Source organism: Sus scrofa, chromosome 7 (genome assembly GCF_000003025.6).
Source record: "Sus scrofa isolate TJ Tabasco breed Duroc chromosome 7, Sscrofa11.1, whole genome shotgun sequence".
In the NCBI taxonomy this organism is placed as follows: domain Eukaryota; kingdom Metazoa; phylum Chordata; class Mammalia; order Artiodactyla; family Suidae; genus Sus; species Sus scrofa.
The window spans coordinates 37,757,326-37,778,406 of record NC_010449.5 but is presented as its reverse complement, the minus strand read 5'-3'; the positions used below and the strand labels follow the sequence as shown (position 1 = coordinate 37,778,406).

The following is a 21,081-nucleotide window of genomic DNA, read 5'->3' as shown; positions in this document are numbered from 1 at the left end:
TTCAGGGTCTTACCTCAGGAAGACGCCCACCCCAGAACCACAGGAGTAGGTGTGAGCGGTACAGGCTCCCACATCCTCCCCTTCCAGTTCTGTCTGACAGCAGTAGCTCTGGGAACAGAGCAGGGTTCCACATACAAGGCACAGAGTTGGGGCTCTGCTCTTGTCACCACCTGATTTGGGGCACCTCCATGAGACAAAAAAAAAAAAAAAGCACAAGTCAAAGCTCTAAGAGTGGCTAAAGAGTTGATGATTGTAAAACCACCCTGGAAAAAAATTCTACATTATCAAGCAGAGCTGAAGATGCATACAGACTACAGCCCAGGCAGATTCATTTCTAGAATAGGGACCATCTCACACATACACACAGATACCATGTACTGGATACAATGAACAATTGGAGAAAAGAGAAATAAAATTATCAATAGGAAGAAAAAACACATAAATTCTGCTACTGTCATATAATACAATATTATACAATAGTGAAAACCGATGAATTAAAATTCATATATGCCAAATGTATGAATAAATCTTATAAACAATGCTGAGTGAAAAAAGCTGTAGAATATGTACAATGCTACTTTAACGTTTAAAAAGGTAATAGTAATAAATGTAACATATATACTGCTTAGGAATACAAATGTTTGTAATTCATGTGTTACTTAAAGTGCAAATTGTTTAGATAACCTCTAATGAGTCTAACTTGTCCTCCACCACCCCCTTTCTCATATCTTATTCTGAAACATGGTGGAATGACACTTTTACAAGTTAAAGTACTATTGATGTTACGATTTCCTACTCAAACAAAAGAGAACAAAAATTTTAAAATTCTGTATAGAGAAGTGAGTGTTCCTGTGGTATGAAAGGCTCAATAAACTAATTTCAAAGCTTACGAGAGAGGGGGCGGGATCAAGATTGCAGAGGAGTAAGAGGTGGTGCTCACCTCACACAAACACATTAAAAAAACCCATCTATGTGTAGAACGATTCACACAGAACATCTACTAAACTCTGGCAGAAGACTTTAAACCTCCAAAAAGGGCAAGAAACCGTCCACGTAACTGGGTAGAACGAAAGGAAAAAACAAAACTTACGAGAAATTAGATGCTTGATTAATGAGGCTGCTGTAATCCTCTGGAAGGTCTATTAGTTTGTTAGATTCTCTTGGATAGCTAAAAAAAACAAACACCAGGCGAAAAACCCAGTTAACATGAAGACATATTACAACAATGATAGGGTAAATCTCAATTTAGTCAAAATAAATCAAGACAGACTGAATCTGAGTGACTGGGGGCTGCCAGAGCAGCCACAGTGAGAAATTTAAAATGCTTCTTAAATAACACAGGGCCTGAGGGCTCACACTTGTACTTGAAGAGCTCAGCATGAATTATCAGGTCAGTAGACTGTACTTAGTATCTGCCCCATTTAAGTGAAAATTTGGTAGCTCTGGGAAGGGGTGAGGGTGCAGAAAGAGGCTATTCATGCGTGGGCTTCTACCGAAACCACATGGTAATGAGGGAGCCCAACACAGAACTTGGGGCAGAGAAGACAGGGAAGATACGCTCATCAGGGGTGATCTTAAGGCAGTTATGAGTTGGAGGATCGAATGCAGTAGGAGAACAGTTGGATTTTCTCTCAGTTAGAGATGCCAGACCATGCTGATTCTGCGGTAAGTTAATTCAGATACAATTCAGATCCAAATTCAACTGCTATTTGAGGACCTGCTCTTAGAACCCACCTCTGTCCACCCTGGGCCACGTGGTGTGGCCTTTCCCAATTTTACCTACTGTAGAGACAAGAGTGGACAGAAACCAAGAGGGAGTTACTTGGCAGTTCTTAAGTCACAATCAACTTGGTGAAATTTTGGAGTGGAAGGCTATATATGGTAGGAACCCAACTTTAGAGAAATTAGATTTGGTAGGTGGAAGCCTAAGTATTTTCTGAAAATTTCCAAACTTATTCTGATGTATACCTCAAGCTGTGAACTACTGTCCCATCTAATGAGTTTTCTGACTTCAGGGTTGACATATGAAATTGGTGATATTCAACCATGTAAAACTGGGGTGTTATTCCTACATCTGGGACAGGATGTGTATAAAAATAAGAGAAATAGAATAGATAATCTCTAGCCCTCTGATTTTTATGAATGATGTATTCAGCAAAAAACAAGGCAATATTAACAAATGAAATACGGCTGTTGTCACCCAGAACAGCATACTTTACCACAGAATCTGAATAGAGCTAATGTTAAAAAGAATGAAGAAAATATAAAAATAAAAATGACTGGCCATGATTTGAAAATTACTGAAGCTAAATGACAGGTGTGCGGAGGCTTATTATTTCCATCTATATATTTCTGGATAGTAGGAAGTGTTCTATAGTAAAAGAAAAAAACAAAAGCTAAGAAAAACTTAGAAAAGGACCTATATTTTTTTAAAAGCAAACATTCCAAAACAGAATAATTGTTATTTGTTTCCTCTGCAGAGAATGATGCACTATATTTATGTCCATAATTCTGATGCTTTTACAAACTCTCATCATTTTGATTAACAAGAAAAGAGTATGAAGGCAAGATGTCTTGCCTCTGGGATCCCTGAAAGACTCAGGATGGGAGGTCACTTTTGAAGTAACACAAGTCTTTGACAATCTTTAACTTACCTTATAGCATCTCTTTCACCTTCCATGTATCTTTTAACTTCAGTGTTATGACACCAACTTTAATGTAAATGGGGGAAAAAAACAACATTTTTACTTTTGAAGGGCTAGAACTAAAAAACGTTCTTCTCTAAATCAAGTAAGAGAAAGACAATTTTCTTGGCCTACTATATTTACCTCATCAAAAGAAATTGGTGGACTACCACATTTTACCTGCAGCCTTTTTTTTTTGTGGCAGGGGGTGGGGTGGTTAACCCATGCCACGTGGAAGTTCCCAGGCCAGGGAATGAACTTGTACCACAGTTGTGACCTACACCACAGCTGCGGCAACACCAGATCTCCTTAACCTGCTGTACCACATGGGAACTTCCTACCTGCAACTTTTAAAATTAGAAGAGTATGACCTCTGAATTTCTTTCTTTTTTTTTTTTTTTTGGTCTTGTCTTTTATAGGGCTGCACCCTCGGCCTATGGAGGTTCCCAGGCTAGGGGTCTAATTGGAGCTACAGTTGCGGGCTTACACCACAGCTCATGGCAACTCAGGATCCTTAATCCACTGAGCGAGGCCAGGAATGGAACTCTCAACCTCATGGTTCCTAGTTGGATTTGTTTCCGCTGCATCACGATGTGAACTCCAAACTCTGATTTTCTAAATGCAAGAATACTTAATATGAGTTCCTGTTGTGGATCAGCGGAAATGAATCTGACTAGGAACCATGAGGTTGCAGGTTCCATCCCTGGCCTCGCTCAGTGGGTTAAGGATCCTGAGTTGCCATGAGCTGTGGTGTACGTCAAGGATGTGGCTCGGCTCTGAAGTTGCTGTGGCTGTGGTGTAGGCCCACAGCTACAGCTCCGATTCCACCCCTATCCTGGGAACGTCCATATGCCATGGATGTAGCCCCCCGAAAAGCCAAAAAAAAAAAAAAAAAAAGGATACTTAATATAAAAATTTCTGCTTACATATACTATTACCCCTCTAATCTGGACACTCTGAAAAACAAGTCTGAATTAATGAGAGGCTCTTATAATCTAGAGTTATAATGCCATATAAAAACATTTTTTTTAGGAGTTCCCGTCGTGGCTCAGCGGTAACGAACCTGACTAGTATCCATGAGGATGAGGGTTCGATCCCTGGCCTTGCTCATTGGGTTAAGGATCTGGTATTGCTGTGAGCTGTGGTGTAGGTTGCAGACGCGGCTCGGATCCCATGTTGCTGTGGCTCTGGTGTAGGCCGATGACTACAGCTCCAATTAGACCCCTAGCCTGGGAACCTCCATATGCCGTGGGTACAGCCCTAGAAAAGGCAAAAAGACAAAAAAAACCCTAACCAACCAAACAAAACACACATTTTTCTAAATTGTGCTAAAATATACAGACCATAAAACTTACCATTCAAATCATTTTTAAGTACAGAGTTCCATGACATTAAGTATAATGACATTGCTGGGCAACTATCACCACCTCTGTCTCCAGAACTTTTTCAGCTTCCCCAAAGGAAATTCTGCCCCATTTCTTCTCCCCCCTCCTCTACTCCTAACTCTGCGCAACCACCATTCTATTTTCCATCTCTATGAATTTAACTATTCTACATACCTCATATAAGTAGAAACACCGTAATTGTACATGGATACAATTTCTCAACATCCCCATCAACATGAGGATTACTGGGAGTTCCCACTGTGGTTCAGAACCCGACATAGTGTCTATGAGGATGCGGGTTTGATCCCTGGCCTTGCTCAGTGGGTTAATGATCCTGTGCCACAAGAATAGGCTGCAGATGCAGCTTGGATCTGGTGCTGCTGTGGCTATGGGGTAGGTCTACACCTGCAGCTCTGATTCGACCCTGAGCCTGGGAACTTCCATATGCAGCAGGTGGGGCCCTAAAAAGAAAACAAAAAAGAAAAAAAAAACAATCCCCCCCCCCATGAGGTTACTGTTTGCCTTTTTCATCACAGCAATTCTAATGGGTATGGAATGGTATCTCATTGTGATTTTTATTTGTTTCCCCCGATAACTAGTGATGTTGAGTATATTTTCCTGTGCTTACTGGTCATTTGTATATCTTCTTTGGAGAAGTCCTTTGCTCATTTTTTAATGGGTTGTTTGCTTTTTTTGTTTTTGAGGTGTAGGGACTCTATAGATCCTTTAACCCCCTGTGCTGGGCCAGGGATCGAACCCATACCTCTGCAGTGACCGGGACTGCTGATGTTGGATTTCTTAACCCATTGTGCCATAGTGAGAACTCCCAAATTTTATTTTATTTTATTTCATTTTTTGTCTTTTTCTCCTTTTAGGGTCACACTGGCGGCATGTGGAGGTTTCCAGGCTAGGGGTCTAATCAGAGCTGTAGCTGCTGGCCTACGCCAGAGCCACACCAACACCAGATCCGAGCTGAGTCTGTGACCTACACCACAGCTCACGGCAATGCTGAATCCTTAACCCACTGAGTGAGGCCAGGGATTGAACCGGCAACCACGGTTTCTGCTGCACCACGATGGGAACTCCCCGAATTTTATTCTTAACTTAGTCACTAACTTGACATGATTGATACATCAATTTCTAGAGACTTTAATTTTCCCAAATATAAAGTGAGGGTATTGGACTAGATAACCTTACAGTTTCTTTCAGTTTCAAAAATCTACGGAACACAGTCCTTAATAAATAAGTTCATGTAAGGAAATAAACATTTCTACCACTACTCTCCTAGAGCAAATCTGATTATGCTATTCACTAGCCTGGCAAAAATCTTACCATAAAGGTAAATCCTTAACTAAGGAGGCCTCATCATTACGGTTTGAATCACATGGACTGAATTCTGTAGGGCTGAGAATTTTCTAAAGTATGTGATAAACTCATTAGGTATATTCCAATATAAAGAAGGAAAGTGTATAATCATTACCTTTCAATTAGTAATTTCATTATCTCCTTATTTTCTTGAAAAAGGCAAATGAGGTTGTTTGGCAGGGAAAGATAGTTACATAACTGTTCAAAATGGCTGGTTCCAGAAGCTGCAAATAGAGAAGAAAGAATAACGTATGTAACAACTAAGAGTAGATCCTACATGAGAGTAAGCAACAGCAGAATTTGAAAAAAAAAAAAAAAAAAAAAAGGTGCAACACGAAAAAAGTGTTCAGTTTTGCTAGGTATGTAATATGCAGGAAGTTAAATAAGATGGTACATGAAAGGGAGCCACAGAAAATGGCACAACTGAAAGTGGAGTCAGGTGACTCCTGTACCAAACGGTCACAATTTCTTGACATTTCAGTTTTATCATTTGAAAAATGGTGTACTTGCATGATACACTTTATGGGGTTATTTGTGAACATTAAATGACAAAAAGAGTAACATATGCATGGCCCTGGCAACGTATAAAATAGTAGAGATATATAAGATGACTTAATGAGAGATGAATCTAAACACTAACTTAATCATCACTGCAAAGTCTCAACTATTCTCCATGATGCCTGGACAACTAGCTAAATGGAGATGCTAGTCAATAAACTTTTAGACAGCAGCATTATATAGAGGTGCCCCATGCCTGGCACCATGAGACACAAAGATACAGCAAACGTGAAGCCTACCTTTACACTACTTCTGTGAAATGAATCGAAACAGAACAGAGAAAATGACTAATAGCAAATTAATTTCTATATTATTATTTATGTGCAATCATGGGTATTCTGAACTTCAGTGCCACATGTTTCAAGTTAAGAAACCCTTGAATTCATCAGTTTTCACTTTTAAAAATCTGAAGAAGCCATTTTATGAATAACATATAATTGAATACTTTAACGTCTGAAAGCAAAACAAGTACATTTTTGTACATGTACAAAATAGTACATTTGCTGAGATCCAAATAAACTCAGATATTTACATAAATATGCACTTAATTCTATAATTGTGTACACTGACTATGTTCTAAACTTAAAATCAGTTTTAATTTTTGCACATCATTTAAATTCTTAAATTGCTGGAGTGAAAGACTACCTAAGTTTTCTACATTTTGAAGCAAATTAGAAATTACCTTGAATTTCGGGTGGAGAAGGAACTCCATTTAAGTAATGGAAAAACAAAGCAGAACATCTCAGAAATGGCATGATTCCAGCTCTGACATTCCTCCACAGATGCCAACCGGAGGGTATTTCTTTCAAGGCACTAAAAAAGAGGAAAATTATAATTGGGAAATCTAATTGAAAAAAGGTTATTCTAGTGCTAACACACTGTGAAAAAAGACAACTGCTCTTTGGACTTGATGGCACATAGGCTTAAAATGAGTGGGTAGCCCTGACTATTATAGGATGTCAGGTATAAATGGTGATATTGCCTTCAGTGCTGTTACTAAAATTTATAAAAGTAATACAGCTACATAAAGAGAAAACCTGGAAAAAGAAAAACCTATCCATTATTCTGTAACTTTATATCAGCAGGCATTATTTTGGCAAACTATTTTCATACTAATCTGTCCTAATAGTTGTCACTGTAACCTATGAAATTTAAAGTAAACATGCTTTTCAGAATATCATAAACCATAATTTTTATTGGAATTTTAATATTCTGGATAACAACAATCATAACCTATACTAAATTACTCCCCTATAAGCAAATACTCAGACTGCTTTAAAATCTTTGCTAAAATAAGTAATGGCAGTGTACATCTTTATGCCTATAGGTTTTTCTATAGTTGGATTATTTTGTTAGTGTGGATTCTCAGAAATGGGATAACTTAGTCAAAGAAAAAATAGTACGATTCTTGACATATACTGCTAAAAAGTTAAGTGAAACTGTTGTAACCAAAGGACTCCAATAACATGTCAGGTTCTAAGAATGTCACTGCGCTTCTGCCAGTCCTGGGTATTACCTTAAAAATGTATTATACCATTATAAGAGAAATGCAAATCAAAACTACCATGAGATACCACCTCACACCAGTCAGAATGGCCATCATTAATAAATCCACAAATAACAAGTGCTGGAGGGGCTGTGGAGAAAAGGGAACCCTCCTGCACTGTTGGTGGGAATGTCAACTGGTACAGCCACTATGGAGAACAGTTTGGAGATACCTTAGAAATCCATACATAGAACTTCCATATGACCCCGCAATCCCACTCTTGGGCATCTATCCGGACAAAACTCTACTTAAAAGAGACACGTGCACCCGCATGTTCATTGCAGCACTATTCACAATAGCCAGGACATGGAAACAACCCAAATGTCCATCGACAGATGATTGGATTCGGAAGATGTGGTCTATATACACAATGGAATACTACTCAGCCATAAAAAAGAATGACATAATGCCATTTGCAGCAACATGGATGGAACTAGAGAATCTCATCCTGAGTGAAATGAGCCAGAAAGACGAAGACAAATACCATATGATATCACTTATAACTGGAATCTAATATCCAGCACAAATGAACATCTCCTCAGAAAAGAAAATCATGGACTTGGAGAAGAGACTTGTGGCTGCCTGATGGGAGGGGGAGGGAGTGGGAGGGATCGGGAGCTTGGGCTTATCAGACACAACCTAGAATAGATTTACAAGGAGATCCTGCTGAATAGCAGTGAGAACCTTGTCTAGATACTCATGTTGCAACAGAAGAAAGGGTGGGGGAAAAATGTAATTGTAATGTATACATGTAAGGATAACCTGACCCCCTTGCTGTACAGTGGGGAAAAAAAAAAAAAAAGGGAGAGGAAAAAAAAAAAAGTATTATACCAATTTGCATTTTCAAATTCCTAGTAAGATAACATATGCTTTAGAACAGCACTTTCCAAAGTTAGTTCCATGTTTCCACTAGACTGTGCCAGATGGATTCTCTGAGCAAAAAAAGGGTTCCATGGCCAAATAAACGTGGGAAGTGCGGCATGATCACCCCTCTCTGAGTTTCCAATCATGTTAGTGTATTAAAAGTTCAGGAGTTTTGCAGATCACTCCATCTTCTTTTTTAAACATGTCAACAGACAGCAGCTTCCCTTATTTAACAAATGCATTCCTTTTTCCTGCTACTGCCTTGATTATTCGGGGAACTGCCTATCACGTAGAGATTACGGTCTCACCTTCCTGTACACTGGTGAAGTGTTTTATACAGAGCAAGAACTGCTAATTCTTCTTCCCCACCAGCATTTTCTTGATCCATGCCATTCTCTTCTGAAAGACAAGGAACCTCAGTGCTCTGTATCTGCCGATGACCACATCATTTAAGCACTCAAATACATTATACACTCATATGTAATATGAAAATACTCCCACAAAACACACAGAACTTTCATTCTTCAGGTGTGAGCACAGTATTAATCTCCATCATAACAAGGTGCCTCCTAGGAGATAAAACCAGTGTTCCTCAGGGTGCCAGGTAGCAGGCTGTGAGTAAAATCAGCTAAATATGCAGTCTGTGGTACCCAAATCCTACTGAACTTACTAAATAAAAAAGTAAAAACATTCACATTGCTAAGGGATTTTCTTTTCTTTTTTCTTTTTGGGCTACACTTGTGACATATGGAAGTTCCCAGGGTAGGGAGAGCGTTGAATTAGAGCTGCAGCTGTTGGCCTACACCATAGACATAGCAACTCCAGATCCATGTCGCACCTGCGACTTATGCTGCAGCTTGCAGCAATGGAGGATCCTTAACCCACAGAGCGAGGCCAGGGATTGAACCCGCATCCTCATGGATGCTAGCAGGGTTCTTAACACGCTGAGCCACAGTGGGAACTCCCTAAGGGATTTTAACAGAAAGGAAGTTGTTTGAAAATTTTTCACATGAGGACAGGTAGGTTTTTATCACTTACTATTTACTACTACAAGTAGCCTAATTATAATTTATATATTATTCTCATCCAAGCAAACTTATCCTCTAATACTTTTTAAATCGAAAAAAACTCAAGTACTTCCTTCAAGACTCTGACAAAAAGGAGTTACCTGTACATGAGGTAAGTAAGATCTGTACGATGTGTGCCATAGTAACCAGATGGAAAATGTGCAGGTCTCCAGTGCCAAGGCTGATCCCTGAAAAATCCTGACAATGCAGCGCAGGGAAGGAGAGCACCAAGCCCACCTGGATGCCAAACACAGAGGGTCAGACAGAGCGCCTTTCCTTTCCCAGCTGAACACATTGCCATTTTCTTAATGTCATCACTTTGTGAGCTCAGCCTCTCTCCTTAAGAAATTTTTGTTCGTAAAGAGTGCATATTAGAAATTTCACTATGCTTAACTAAAGAAAATTATTTAAAGCATTATTATTTCATATGATGGGCATTATTATTTCATTTATCTGGTGATTCTTCTATATATAGTTTATTGTTAATAATAACAAAAATAACACTTGAAATCCTTCTAGGCAGTGAGCAGTGGAAAAAGCATGAGTTTTGAATCTACAAAGGTCTAGATACAAATCCCAGATCCTCTTACACGCCTTTTAGACAAGTCCTCTGAGCCTTGGTGTCCTTTGGCAAACTTGGATAATACATACATGTTTTAGTACCTGAGGAGTAAGGCTGTAAGGACTAAATGAAGATGAAATGTGAAAGCAGCCAGGTACACAATAAATGCTAGCCCACTTGCTAGCCTCCTGCTGCCTGTACTCCTGCTTGTGGTATCAGTGGTGGTGGTTTTCATAGGAACAACGGGAGCAGTAACAATGGCTAGCATTTACTGGGAAACACATTGCTCTAAGCTCTCCGCATCAATTATCTCATTGAGTTTTGACACAATCATGTCAGGTAGGTACTAACCAGTTTAATGGCACAGAAGCTGATGCCCAAAAAGATTAAGGGGGCAGCACCTGGGGCTGATGAGCCTGGCAGCACACTCTGTGTCCTGCATAAGGAGACCTGGTTGAGGTGGGGCTGAAGTTCAGCCACCCACTGCTTGGCCAGTGCTGTGTCTTGGCACCAGACTGCACCTGCTCAAAAGACATGTCTTTCCCTAAATCACACAAAGAGATTGTCACCAGGTAGTGTGACTACAGGGCTGTATCTTTCCCAAAGCACCATATGGGTCAGCAGCAGCCCTTATATTACTAGTGTTTTTTATTTCTTTAGAGTATAAAGCATAGAGAGGTTACATTACTGACCTCAGCCACAAAGTAAGAGAGACTGGATTAGACACTTAGATCAAGTCTCTCAACTATATTCCTTAACATTTTCTTTGAGGATCCTCAGAAGTAGTAAGAGTAACAGATGATAATCCCTTTTGTGTGCCAATATACTACTCAGCAAGTCTAATACAAAGCTGTATAGTATGACGAGGAGAATTTCAAACACAAATTACAAGATACCCACCAATAAATGAAACATGTCGATATCTAAAATGCATGGAAGGTCTCCAGAGTTGTCACCAGGCACCAGTGCTAATAGTTAGAGAAAAATACGTAAGCATATTTTATATGCCAATATAAGTATTAAGTTATTTTTAAAATGCACATAATCTAGTTTAATTTTATTTTTTGCAAGCTATATATGAATTCATAAGCTTGAACTTGTATGTAAGATATAGTATTACTAAAATATTTCTTTCGTAATGGAGAAGTTTCACCACTAAATACAAAATTACAGAAGATGAGAAGATACGGTACATGTATTAATACTCACATGCAAAAAGTTTACAGAAGTGTCCTTGCACCACTGAAAGGGAGGCCACTGTCCAATGTGCTGCAGCAAATCTTGTTAGCGACCTAAGACAGTCATCCTGAAATAAAGAGACTGACACAGTTAACAAAGAAGCCAGCCTATGAAGTAGTTCACCTCTTTCAGGAATGCTTTTTCAAAGCACAGCTAGTTTAAGCAAAGCTGGATGCATAAAAAGTCTCTCCAGATGGAATGGATCTGAATCTATGACATCTTTTACGGCATGTCTCTAATATGGAATGAATGGAATGGAAAATATCTAATTGTAAACTGAATAAAACAAAGCTAGCTCCTTGTCACCACTGCTGCTGGTTCACTACTGAAAAGTTAAGAAGGATACATGTGCCAAGACAGCAAACAGAGACTCCCAATATTGTGATACAATATTTCCATTTATTCTAAAGAGATACTTTAAAATGTAGGAAATACTCTAAATATTGGGGAAACTATGTGCAAGAAAATGATTGTACAAATCAGGGTATCTGTAAACATCAAAAACTGTTTTGGGAAAGGAAACCATAAAAAAACACAAAAAGACAACCTACGGAATGGAGAAAATAGTTTCAAATGATGCAACAGACAAGGGCTTAAACTCTAAAATATACAAACAACTTATACAACTCAACAGCAAAAAAAAGCAACCACCCAACTGAAAAATGGGCAAAAGACTTGAATAGAAATTTCTCCAAAGAAGATATACAGATGGCCAACAAGCACATGAAAAAATGCTCAACATCACTGATTATTAGAGAAATGCAAATCCAAACTACTATGAGATACTGCCTCATACCAGTTAGAATGGCCATCATTAATTAAGTCCACAAATAACAAATTCTGGAGAGCGTGTGGAGAAAAGGGAACCCTCCTACACTTTTGGTGGGAATGTAAATTGGTACAACCACTATGGAAAACAGTATGAGGTACCTCATAAAACTAAATATACAACTACCATATGACCCAGCAATCCTACTCTTGGGCATATATCTGGACAAAACTTTCCTTGAAAAAGACACATGCACACATATGTTCACTGCAGCACTAGTCACAATAGCCAAGACATGGAAACAACCTAAATGTCCATCAACAGATGAATGGATTAAGAAGATGTGGTATATATACACAATAGAGTACTACTCAGCCATAAAAAAAGAAGAAAATAATGCCATTTGCAGCAACATGGATGGAACTAGAGAATCTCATACTAAGTGAAGTAAGTCAGAAAGAGAAAGACAAATAACAAATACCATATGATATCACTTATATCTGGAATCTAATATATGGCACAAATGAACCTTTTCACAGAAAAGAAACTCAAGGACTTGGAGAAGAGACTTATGGTTGCCAAGGGGGCAGAGAAGGGAGTGGGATGGACTGGGAATCAGGGGTTAATAGATGTAAAATATTGCCTTTGGAATGGATAAGCAATGAGATCGTGCTGTGTAGCACTGGGAAGTATATCTAGTCACTTATGATGGAACATGATGGAGGATAAGGTGCACAGTAGAAAGTTGACAACACTGTACAGTAGAAAGTTTGCTGTACAGTAGAAAGTTGACAACACTGTGAACCAACTATAATGGGAAAAATAAAAATCATTAAAAAAATGTTTTGGGGACTGTGTAGCTACAATGAGAAAACTCTTAATATAAAGTGAAGAATATATGCTAATCCCAAATGGGGATCTGCTGTATAGTACAGGGAACTCTACCCCATATTCTGTGATAATTTATGTTGGAAAATAATCTGAAAGAGAATGGATATGTGTATACGTTAACTGAATCACTCTGTTGTACAGCAGAAAGTATTATGGCATTGCAAATCAACTACACTTCAATAAAACTTTAAAAAATGAAAAAAAGGTGAAAAACATAGCAGGAACACAGCTACATGTAAACAGCTATTAGAATGAAGTATAAACATGCTAATGAAAAAAGATGAGTGTTGACTTAAGTTTTTTTCTTCCTGCTTAATTCTCTATTTTCCAAAATTTCTGTGATGTTATTTGGTTCAATAGATATTGAGGACCTACTACAGTCTTGGTTTTGAAGATCTTAAAATGAACATCCCACCCCTGCCCAAGGATCTCATGGCCTTGGGGATGGGAAGCAGAAGAAAAGTAGGGAGGGGACACTAAAAGAGGCAGTATCATAGATGAGCCTACTGAGCCTACTGCTGGCTCAGAAATTTCCCAGGGAAGGCAAAGCTTGAAAACCTTCTTAAAGAGGAGCTGTCTGCTTAGGGCACTCTAGCAGAGGCAAAGCCTGGGAACTAGCATTTAGGGACCAGCAATGATTCTGCAATCCTGCACTGTGGATATGGGGATTGGTAAGTGAGTGATAACAGAGAAATAACATTTAAGAGATATGATCAGAGTTACTTTTTAGAGAACCTCTCTGGTAACATATTAGGGGAGAGTAAGATGCAGGGTAAGAGACAGTTACAATAAATCTAAGAAAGAAAGATATGGGCCTGAATCAAACTAAACTGGATTCTTCAATTTGAGGCACCGCTAGGAGATTCAGGTGAAGAAGATAAAGCAGGCAATGAGATAATAGATCTGGTTTGGAGATTAACAGGTGGGCATCATTTAGATATAACTGAAATCAGAGGCAGAGATGGGGCTGACCAGGGAAAGGTTTCAGATGACTGAGTCATGGGCTGTACTCTAGGCGTTTAAAGTAACATTTACAGGACAAAGGATGGAAAGCAAATTGAGAAAGAGCTGCCAAAGAGGTAGGGAGAACACCAGGAGTGTCACAGAAATCAGGCAGAAAATGAGTTTCAGAAGGAATTTGGTAACAGAATTAAGTAAACAGAGATGTCATAGAAGGGCTGAAAAATGTCCACCCACAATGATGACAAGATCATTTGGTAAACCTGGCAAGAGGTGTTTCCAAAAAGTGAGAAAGTGTTGGTGAGGGGTGGTGGTGGTGAAGCCATACTGCAGAGAGCTGAAAAGTGAGGAGTTAGCAAGAAAGAGAAGCATGGTAAAATAAGTGAAAACCAATCAATCAATGTATTAATTATTTGACCACACTAGCAGATGCGGAGTGATCTGAGCCATAGCAGTGACAACGATGGATCCCTAACCCACTGAGTCACCAGGGCAGACTTTAAACAGACGTTAAAATAATGGCTTGCTTGGTCATAAAAAGGAATGAAAACGCTAGGGTGACAGAAGGAAGATAACACTGAGGGCAAGAGTAAGAGGAGGAATAAGAGAGCACACCTGTGAAGCAGGGACATGCTAGGAGAGAAAGAGGTGGAAGAAGTGATGCCTGATTGAGAGGGGATGAATTCCAAATAGATGGAAAGATAAGCCACCTTACCCAAAGGTCCCTTACTTCCGATATAGGAGAGAAAGGTCAGTGGAGGTGTACATAAGTTTGAAGAGTGGGAGTCAAAAAAATATTCACCCCAATGGCTAAATACTTAAAAAAAAATTAAACACAGGGACTCCCGTCATGGCACATCAGAAACAAATCTGACTAGGAACCATGAGGTTTTGGGTTCGATCCCTGGCCTCGCTTAGTGGATTAAGGATCCGGCACTGCTGTGAGCTGTAGTGTAGGTTGCAGACTCGGCTGCGACCTGGCGTTGGTGTGGCTGTGGCTGGCAGCTGTAGCTCCGAGAAGGCCCCTAGCCTGGGAACCTCCATATGCCAGGGTGTGGCCCTGAAAAAACAAAAAGATAAAAAGACAAAAAAAAAAAAAAAAAAAAAAAACCCAAAAAAATTTTAAAGAAAAGATTACATTTTAGAAGTCCGGCATAACTTTGATACCAATGCCAGACAAGAATATTACATGATACACCTGACCAAGGACGTAAAGGACCTATATGCCGAGAACTATAAAACTTAATCAAAGAAATTAAAGAAGATGTAAAGAAATGGAAAGATATTCCATGTTCCTGGATTGGAAAAATCAATATTGTAAAAATGGCCATACTACCCAAAGCAATCTACAGATTCAATGCAATCCCTATCAAATTACCCATGACATTTTTCACAGAACTAGAACAAACAATCCAAACATTTACATGGAACAACAAAAGACCCAGAATCGCCAAAGCAATCCTGAGAAACAAAAACCAAGCAGGAGGCATAACTCTCCCAGACTTCAAGAAATACTACAAAGCCACAGTCATCAAAACAGTGTGGTACTGGTATCAAAACAGACAGACAGACCAATGGAACAGAATAGAGAACCGGAAATAAACCCTGACACCTATGGTCAATTAATCTTTGACAAGGGAGGCAAGAACATAAAATGGGAAAAAGAAAGTCTACTCAGCAAGCATTGCTGGGAAACCTGGACAGCTGCATGCAAAGCAATGAAACTAGAACACACCCTCACACCATGCACAAAAATAAACTCCAAATGGCTGAAAGACTTAAATATACGACAGGACACCATCAAATTCCTGGAAGAAAACATAGGCAAAACACTCTCTGACATCAACATCATGAATATTTTCTCAGGTCAGTCTCCCAAAGCAATAGAAATCAGAGCAAAAATAAACCCATGGGACCTCATCAAACTGAAAAGCTTTTGCACAGCAAAGGAAACCAAAAAGAAAACAAAAAGACAACTGATAGAATGGGAGAAAACAGTTTCAAATGATGCAACCGACAAGGGCTTAATCTCTAGAATATATAAACAACTTATACAACCCAACAGCAAAAAAGCCAATCAATCAATGGAAAAATGGGCAAAAGACCTGAATAGACATTTCTCCAAAGAAGATATACAGATGGCCAGCAAACACATGAAAAAATGCTCAACATCGCTGATTATAAGAGGAATGCAAATCAAAACTACCATGAGATATCACCTCACACCAGTCAGAATGGCCATCATTAATAAATCCACAAATAACAAGTGCTGGAGGGGCTGTGGAGAAAAGGGAACCCTCCTGCACTGTTGGTGGGAATGTCAACTGGTACAGCCACTATGGAGAACAGTTTGGAGATACCTTAGAAATCCATACATAGAACTTCCATATGACCCCACAATCCCACTCTTGGGCATCTATCCGGACAAAACTCTACTTAAAAGAGACACGTGCACCCGCATGTTCATTGCAGCACTATTCACAATAGCCAAGACATGGAAACAACCCAAATGTCCATCGACAGATGATTGGATTCGGAAGATGTGGTCTATATACACAATGGAATACTACTCAGCCATAAAAAAGAATGACATAATGCCATTTGCAGCAACATGGATGGAACTAGAGAATCTCATCCTGAGTGAAATGAGCCAGAAAGACGAAGACAAATACCATATGATATCACTTATAACTGGAATCTAATATCCAGCACAAATGAACATCTCCTCAGAAAAGAAAATCATGGACTTGGAGAAGAGACTTGTGGCTGCCTGATGGGAGGGGGAGGGAGTGGGAGGGATCGGGAGCTTGGGCTTATCAGACACAACTTAGAATAGATTTACAAGGAGATCCTGCTTAATAGCAGTGAGAACTTTGTCTAGATACTCATGTTGCAACAGAAGAAAGGGTGGGGAAAAAAAATGTAATTGTAATGTATACATGTAAGGATAACTTGATCCCCTTGCTGTACAGTGGGGGGAAAAAAAAAAAAGAATATTACATGAAAGTAAGAGACCAATCTCATGAGCATAGGAAAAAACCCCAAATATAATGATATATAAAAAGGATACTCTACATGACTAAGTTGGGATTATTTCAAGAATGCAAGGTTGGTTTAACTATCAATATAAACTGGATCACACAAAATCGAATTAGTAGAAAAACAGATGAAGAGTCAATACTGTGCCAAAGAGATAGTGTGAAGTATAAAGAATCAAGAAAATGTGTAAGAATTACATTTAAAACCAGATAAAATAAACTTGGTTCTATACATTTGTTTTTTTTTTTTTTTTGTCTTTTTGCTATTTCTTGGGCCGCTCCCGCGGCATATGGAGGTTCCCAGGCTAGGGGTCGAATCGGAGCTTTAGCCGCCGGCCTACACCAACAGCCACAGCAACACAGGATCTGAGCCGCGTCTGCAACCTACACCACAGCTCACGGCAACGCCAGATCGTTAACCCACTGAGCAAGGGCAGGGACCGAACCCGCAACCTCATGGTTCCTAGTCGGATTCGTTAACCACTGCGCCACGACAGGAACTCTGGTTCTATACATTTGTGATTGCCTTATCAACATACTTATCAACTCTTATTTACTGTAGCAAAAAGTATCACAGCATTGACAGTCATCTCCTATCCTATGCGTCATATATCACAGTCAAGACTACAGTGAACTGTGATCCTGCTGATTTACTACAAAGATATAATTCAAGGCTGGTTTTTTTTTTGTTTGTTCTTTTTTCTTTTAGGACTGCACCTACAGCATGTATGGAAGTACCCAGTCTAGGGGCTGAAACGAGCTGCAGCTGAGGCCTATGCCACAGTCACAGCAACTGCAGATCCAAGCCGCATCTTTAATCCACTGAGTGAGGCCAGGGATTGAACCCACATCCTCATGGATACTAGTAGCTGGGTTCTTAATGGACTAAACCACAATAGGAATTCCCAAATTCCCAGGGCAGTTTTAATACCAGGGTCTACTCCTCGATATTCCAATTTATTAAATACAAAGTGACCCAGGTATTTCTATTTTTAAAAAGCTCTAAAGAGTTAAGGCTCTTATATAAGTGGTTCTCAATCCTGGACCCAAGGGAAGCTTTAAAAAACTATTAATACCTGGGGCTCATCTCCAGAGACTCTGATTTAACTGACCTACAATAAGGCCTAGACTTTTTTTTTTTTTTTTTTTTTTGCTTTTTAGGGCTATACCCACGGCAAATGGAGGTTCCCAGGCTAGGGGCTGAATCAGAGCTGTAGCCGCTGGCCTACACCACAGCCACAGCAACGCAAGATCTGAGCCACATCTGCAACCTATACCACAGCTCACAGCAACGCTGGATTCTTAACCCACAGGGCGAGGCCAGGGATTGAGCATGCGTCCTCATAGATGCTAGTTGGATTTGTTAACCGCCAAGCCACGACGGGAACTCCAGGGCCCAGGCATTTTTAAAAGCTCCCCAGGTGATTTTACATGAATAAAATTACATAATTTTGCTCTTACATGCACTTTTATGCTTGTAAGTTTGAACAGTAGGTAGTAGATGATGCTATCTGTCACTAAACACACTGTAAAAGTGAGCAAGCTTCAACTGCATTTTCCTTCACTTTTCTAGGCATTAAATGTACTTTGTTTTGACATTAACTCAAATGTGGTAGAGGGTATTTCTGTTCTGTGTTTCCAATTATAGCACTAAAAATTCAAGAACAAGCACTCTGTTTTCAATCCCCCCCATCTTTTTATGCACTTAAGCCCTATTTAAAAGAAAAATCATGAAAAAATGAGGTTTTTACCACAAAAGGAGTCAACCTCTGCTTAAACATTTCCAGGTTTTTTTGGATTAACAAAAGCACCCGAACAACCTAATTTCTACTCCACCATTCCTCAAATTGAGTAAACTGATAACTTACCAGTCTGCAAGGAAAAGGACCAAATAACGGTTTGTCTTCATCGCTTAAAATTCTTTCTGCAGATTAAAGATGGTTAAGATGTACATTTTAGTGCAAATTTTAAAAGAAGCAAAAAAAAATTCTGTAGAATGCACAATATTTTCAAGTTTTGAAATCTCTAAGTCATTTCACAAGAATTAACTCTGGATGAGAAGTAAAAATGAAAACACATTCCCTCAACTAAAATGAGTTCTCTGTTGCTTTGGTTAATTTATAAACTGTCGGTCTAACATTTTGTCAGTACATTATATTTCCTGCTTCAAAGTCTTTACTTCTTTATATTGCTGCCCACTTTAAACATCTCATTTAAATACAGGATTCTACACACAATTCATGTCAAAATTAAAGATACAACTCTAAACCTCTTACCTATGCTTTGGATGGTGTACGCACAACTACCCCAGCACATTATGGGCACGCGGGGATCCTCTTCATTTGGATGAACCTTTAATCCCACTTTATAAGTAGCGGTTCCAAATGTTGTTAGCATTTCTTTTATGCTCTCAGAATAAGGGTTCCTGAAGTGAACATGTATAACATTAGCTTAAAACAATGTGCTCCCATCAATCAAATGGTTCGGTTTCTTAACCGCTCTTTTCTAGGTTGGAAATGAAGCACTTAAATGATCTAAAGAGAGCTGTAAGAAAAGGGGGAATTAAAAACATGCAAACAGTCCCAGCCTGAGAGGAGTTATGCTCTACCTGGTTTGGCAGCAGTGAAGCACAGGCCTGAAAACAAGGTATTAGGTGAAGTCTACATACTGAACCATGAAAACCAGGACCTCTTTCCCCCAGCTTGACAACATCAGCAATGAATACCCACTGCCATAGATTCTAGTCTCTCCAGGGAAGAATCCTCTGGGAAAAGCCATTTTTACACACTGACACTTCAGGGTTCCATGTGAAAGACTGGTAGGGGCCTGATCACCTCACTCTGAGGCACACAGGTCAGCAAGCTCCAATCTGTCCACCAAGTATCCAGTGAGCTTATAGTGCCTTATTCTTGAATAGTCACCCAAGGATCAATAAACATTTAAGGAAGGAATCAAAGAAACATCAAAAGAAATGAGCAGAAAAAAGAAACTCAGGGAAAACAGAGATGGTGTAGCAATGGCAAACTTATCAAAAAATGAGAAGATCAGTCCAAGAGGGCCAACTGAGCTAAAAGTAGGACTACCTCAAAGAAAAGAAAAACCAAGAGGAGAAAATTATCTAAGAAACAACATAAAAAATTCCAAGAACTGGGGTTCCAGACGTGGTGCAGAGGAAATCAATCTGACTAGGAACCATGAGGTTGTGGGTTCCATCCCTGGCCTCGCTCAGTGGGTTAAGGATCCAGCATTGTGGAGTTCCCGTCGTGGCGCAGTGGTTAACGAATCTGACTAGGAACCATGAGGTTGCAGGTTCGGTCCCTGCCCTTGCTCAGTGGGTTAACGATCCGGCGTTGCCGTGAGCTGTGGTGTAAGTTGCAGACATGGCTCAGATCCCGCGTTGCTGCGGCTCTGGCGTAGGCCGGTGGCTACAGCTCCGATTCAACCCCTAGCCTGGGAACCTCCATATGCTGCGGGAGAGGCCCAAGAAATAGCAAAAAGACAAAAAAAAAAAAAAGGATCCAGCATTGTCGTGAGCTGTGGTGTAGGCCAACAGCAGCAGCTCCAATTAGACCCCTAGCCTGGGAACCTCCATATGCCGTGGGTGTAGCCCTAAAGGAGACCTAAAAAAAAAAAAAAAAAAAAACCCAGAACTGAAGTACATGAATCTTCAGGTTCAGGTTCAAAGAGCCTGTTGAAAACAGCAAAATGAATGAATAAAGATTTGTATACCAAGGAACATTATAGAGAAATTTCAAACACTGGGGATTAATGAGACAATCCCAACAGTTTCCAGAAGTAATAAAGTTATAAAGGAACAGGAATCAGAATGGTAATAAGTTCTCAATGGGTGCTAGATGTTAGTAAAATACTATCTTCAAAATCTAGATGAGAAATGACTTCTAACCTATAAATCTGTAACCAAACCGTCCATCAAGCATATGTATTCAACAAATGTATTTTCAGACATGGAAAACTGCACATCCAGGCACCTTCTCTTAGGAATTTGCTGAGGGATGCAACATGAGGGAGTAAATTAAGAAAGAGAAGGATACAAGATCCAGTAAATAAGAGGAATGCAGCCAGGGGAAGTCTCAGGGTGACAGCTGTGCCCTGTCCTGATTGGTGTGGGAGGACAGAGGCTGTGGGAGAAGGG

At 39.6% G+C, this 21,081-nt stretch overlaps 1 protein-coding gene across 6 annotated transcripts in view; it reads right to left on the bottom strand.

Moving 5' to 3' along the window:
• Positions 1-21,081, bottom strand: part of UBR2 (ubiquitin protein ligase E3 component n-recognin 2) — a 129,494-nt gene that overhangs the window by 6,895 nt on the left and 101,518 nt on the right. For 5 of the 6 annotated variants that reach the window (XR_002345723.1, XM_021098699.1, XM_021098700.1 and 2 more), the window contains 11 exons: positions 19,205-19,353; positions 18,797-18,852; positions 11,241-11,337; positions 10,932-10,999; positions 9,571-9,706; positions 8,711-8,801; positions 6,675-6,805; positions 5,550-5,658; positions 2,655-2,711; positions 1,091-1,168; positions 14-184 (listed from right to left, as the gene is read on the bottom strand). Coding sequence is in view for 4 of the 6 variants with exons in the window: in XM_021098699.1 (XP_020954358.1) it covers positions 14-184; positions 1,091-1,168; positions 2,655-2,711; positions 5,550-5,658; positions 6,675-6,805; positions 8,711-8,801; positions 9,571-9,706; positions 10,932-10,999; positions 11,241-11,337; positions 18,797-18,852; positions 19,205-19,353 (1,143 nt within the window). In the remaining 2 variants the exon portion in view is untranslated. Of the gene's footprint in view, positions 1-13; positions 185-1,090; positions 1,169-2,654; positions 2,712-5,549; positions 5,659-6,674; positions 6,806-8,710; positions 8,802-9,570; positions 9,707-10,931; positions 11,000-11,240; positions 11,338-18,796; positions 18,853-19,204; positions 19,354-21,081 lie in introns of those variants that run through there. The other variant, XR_002345724.1, reaches the window with a different exon arrangement.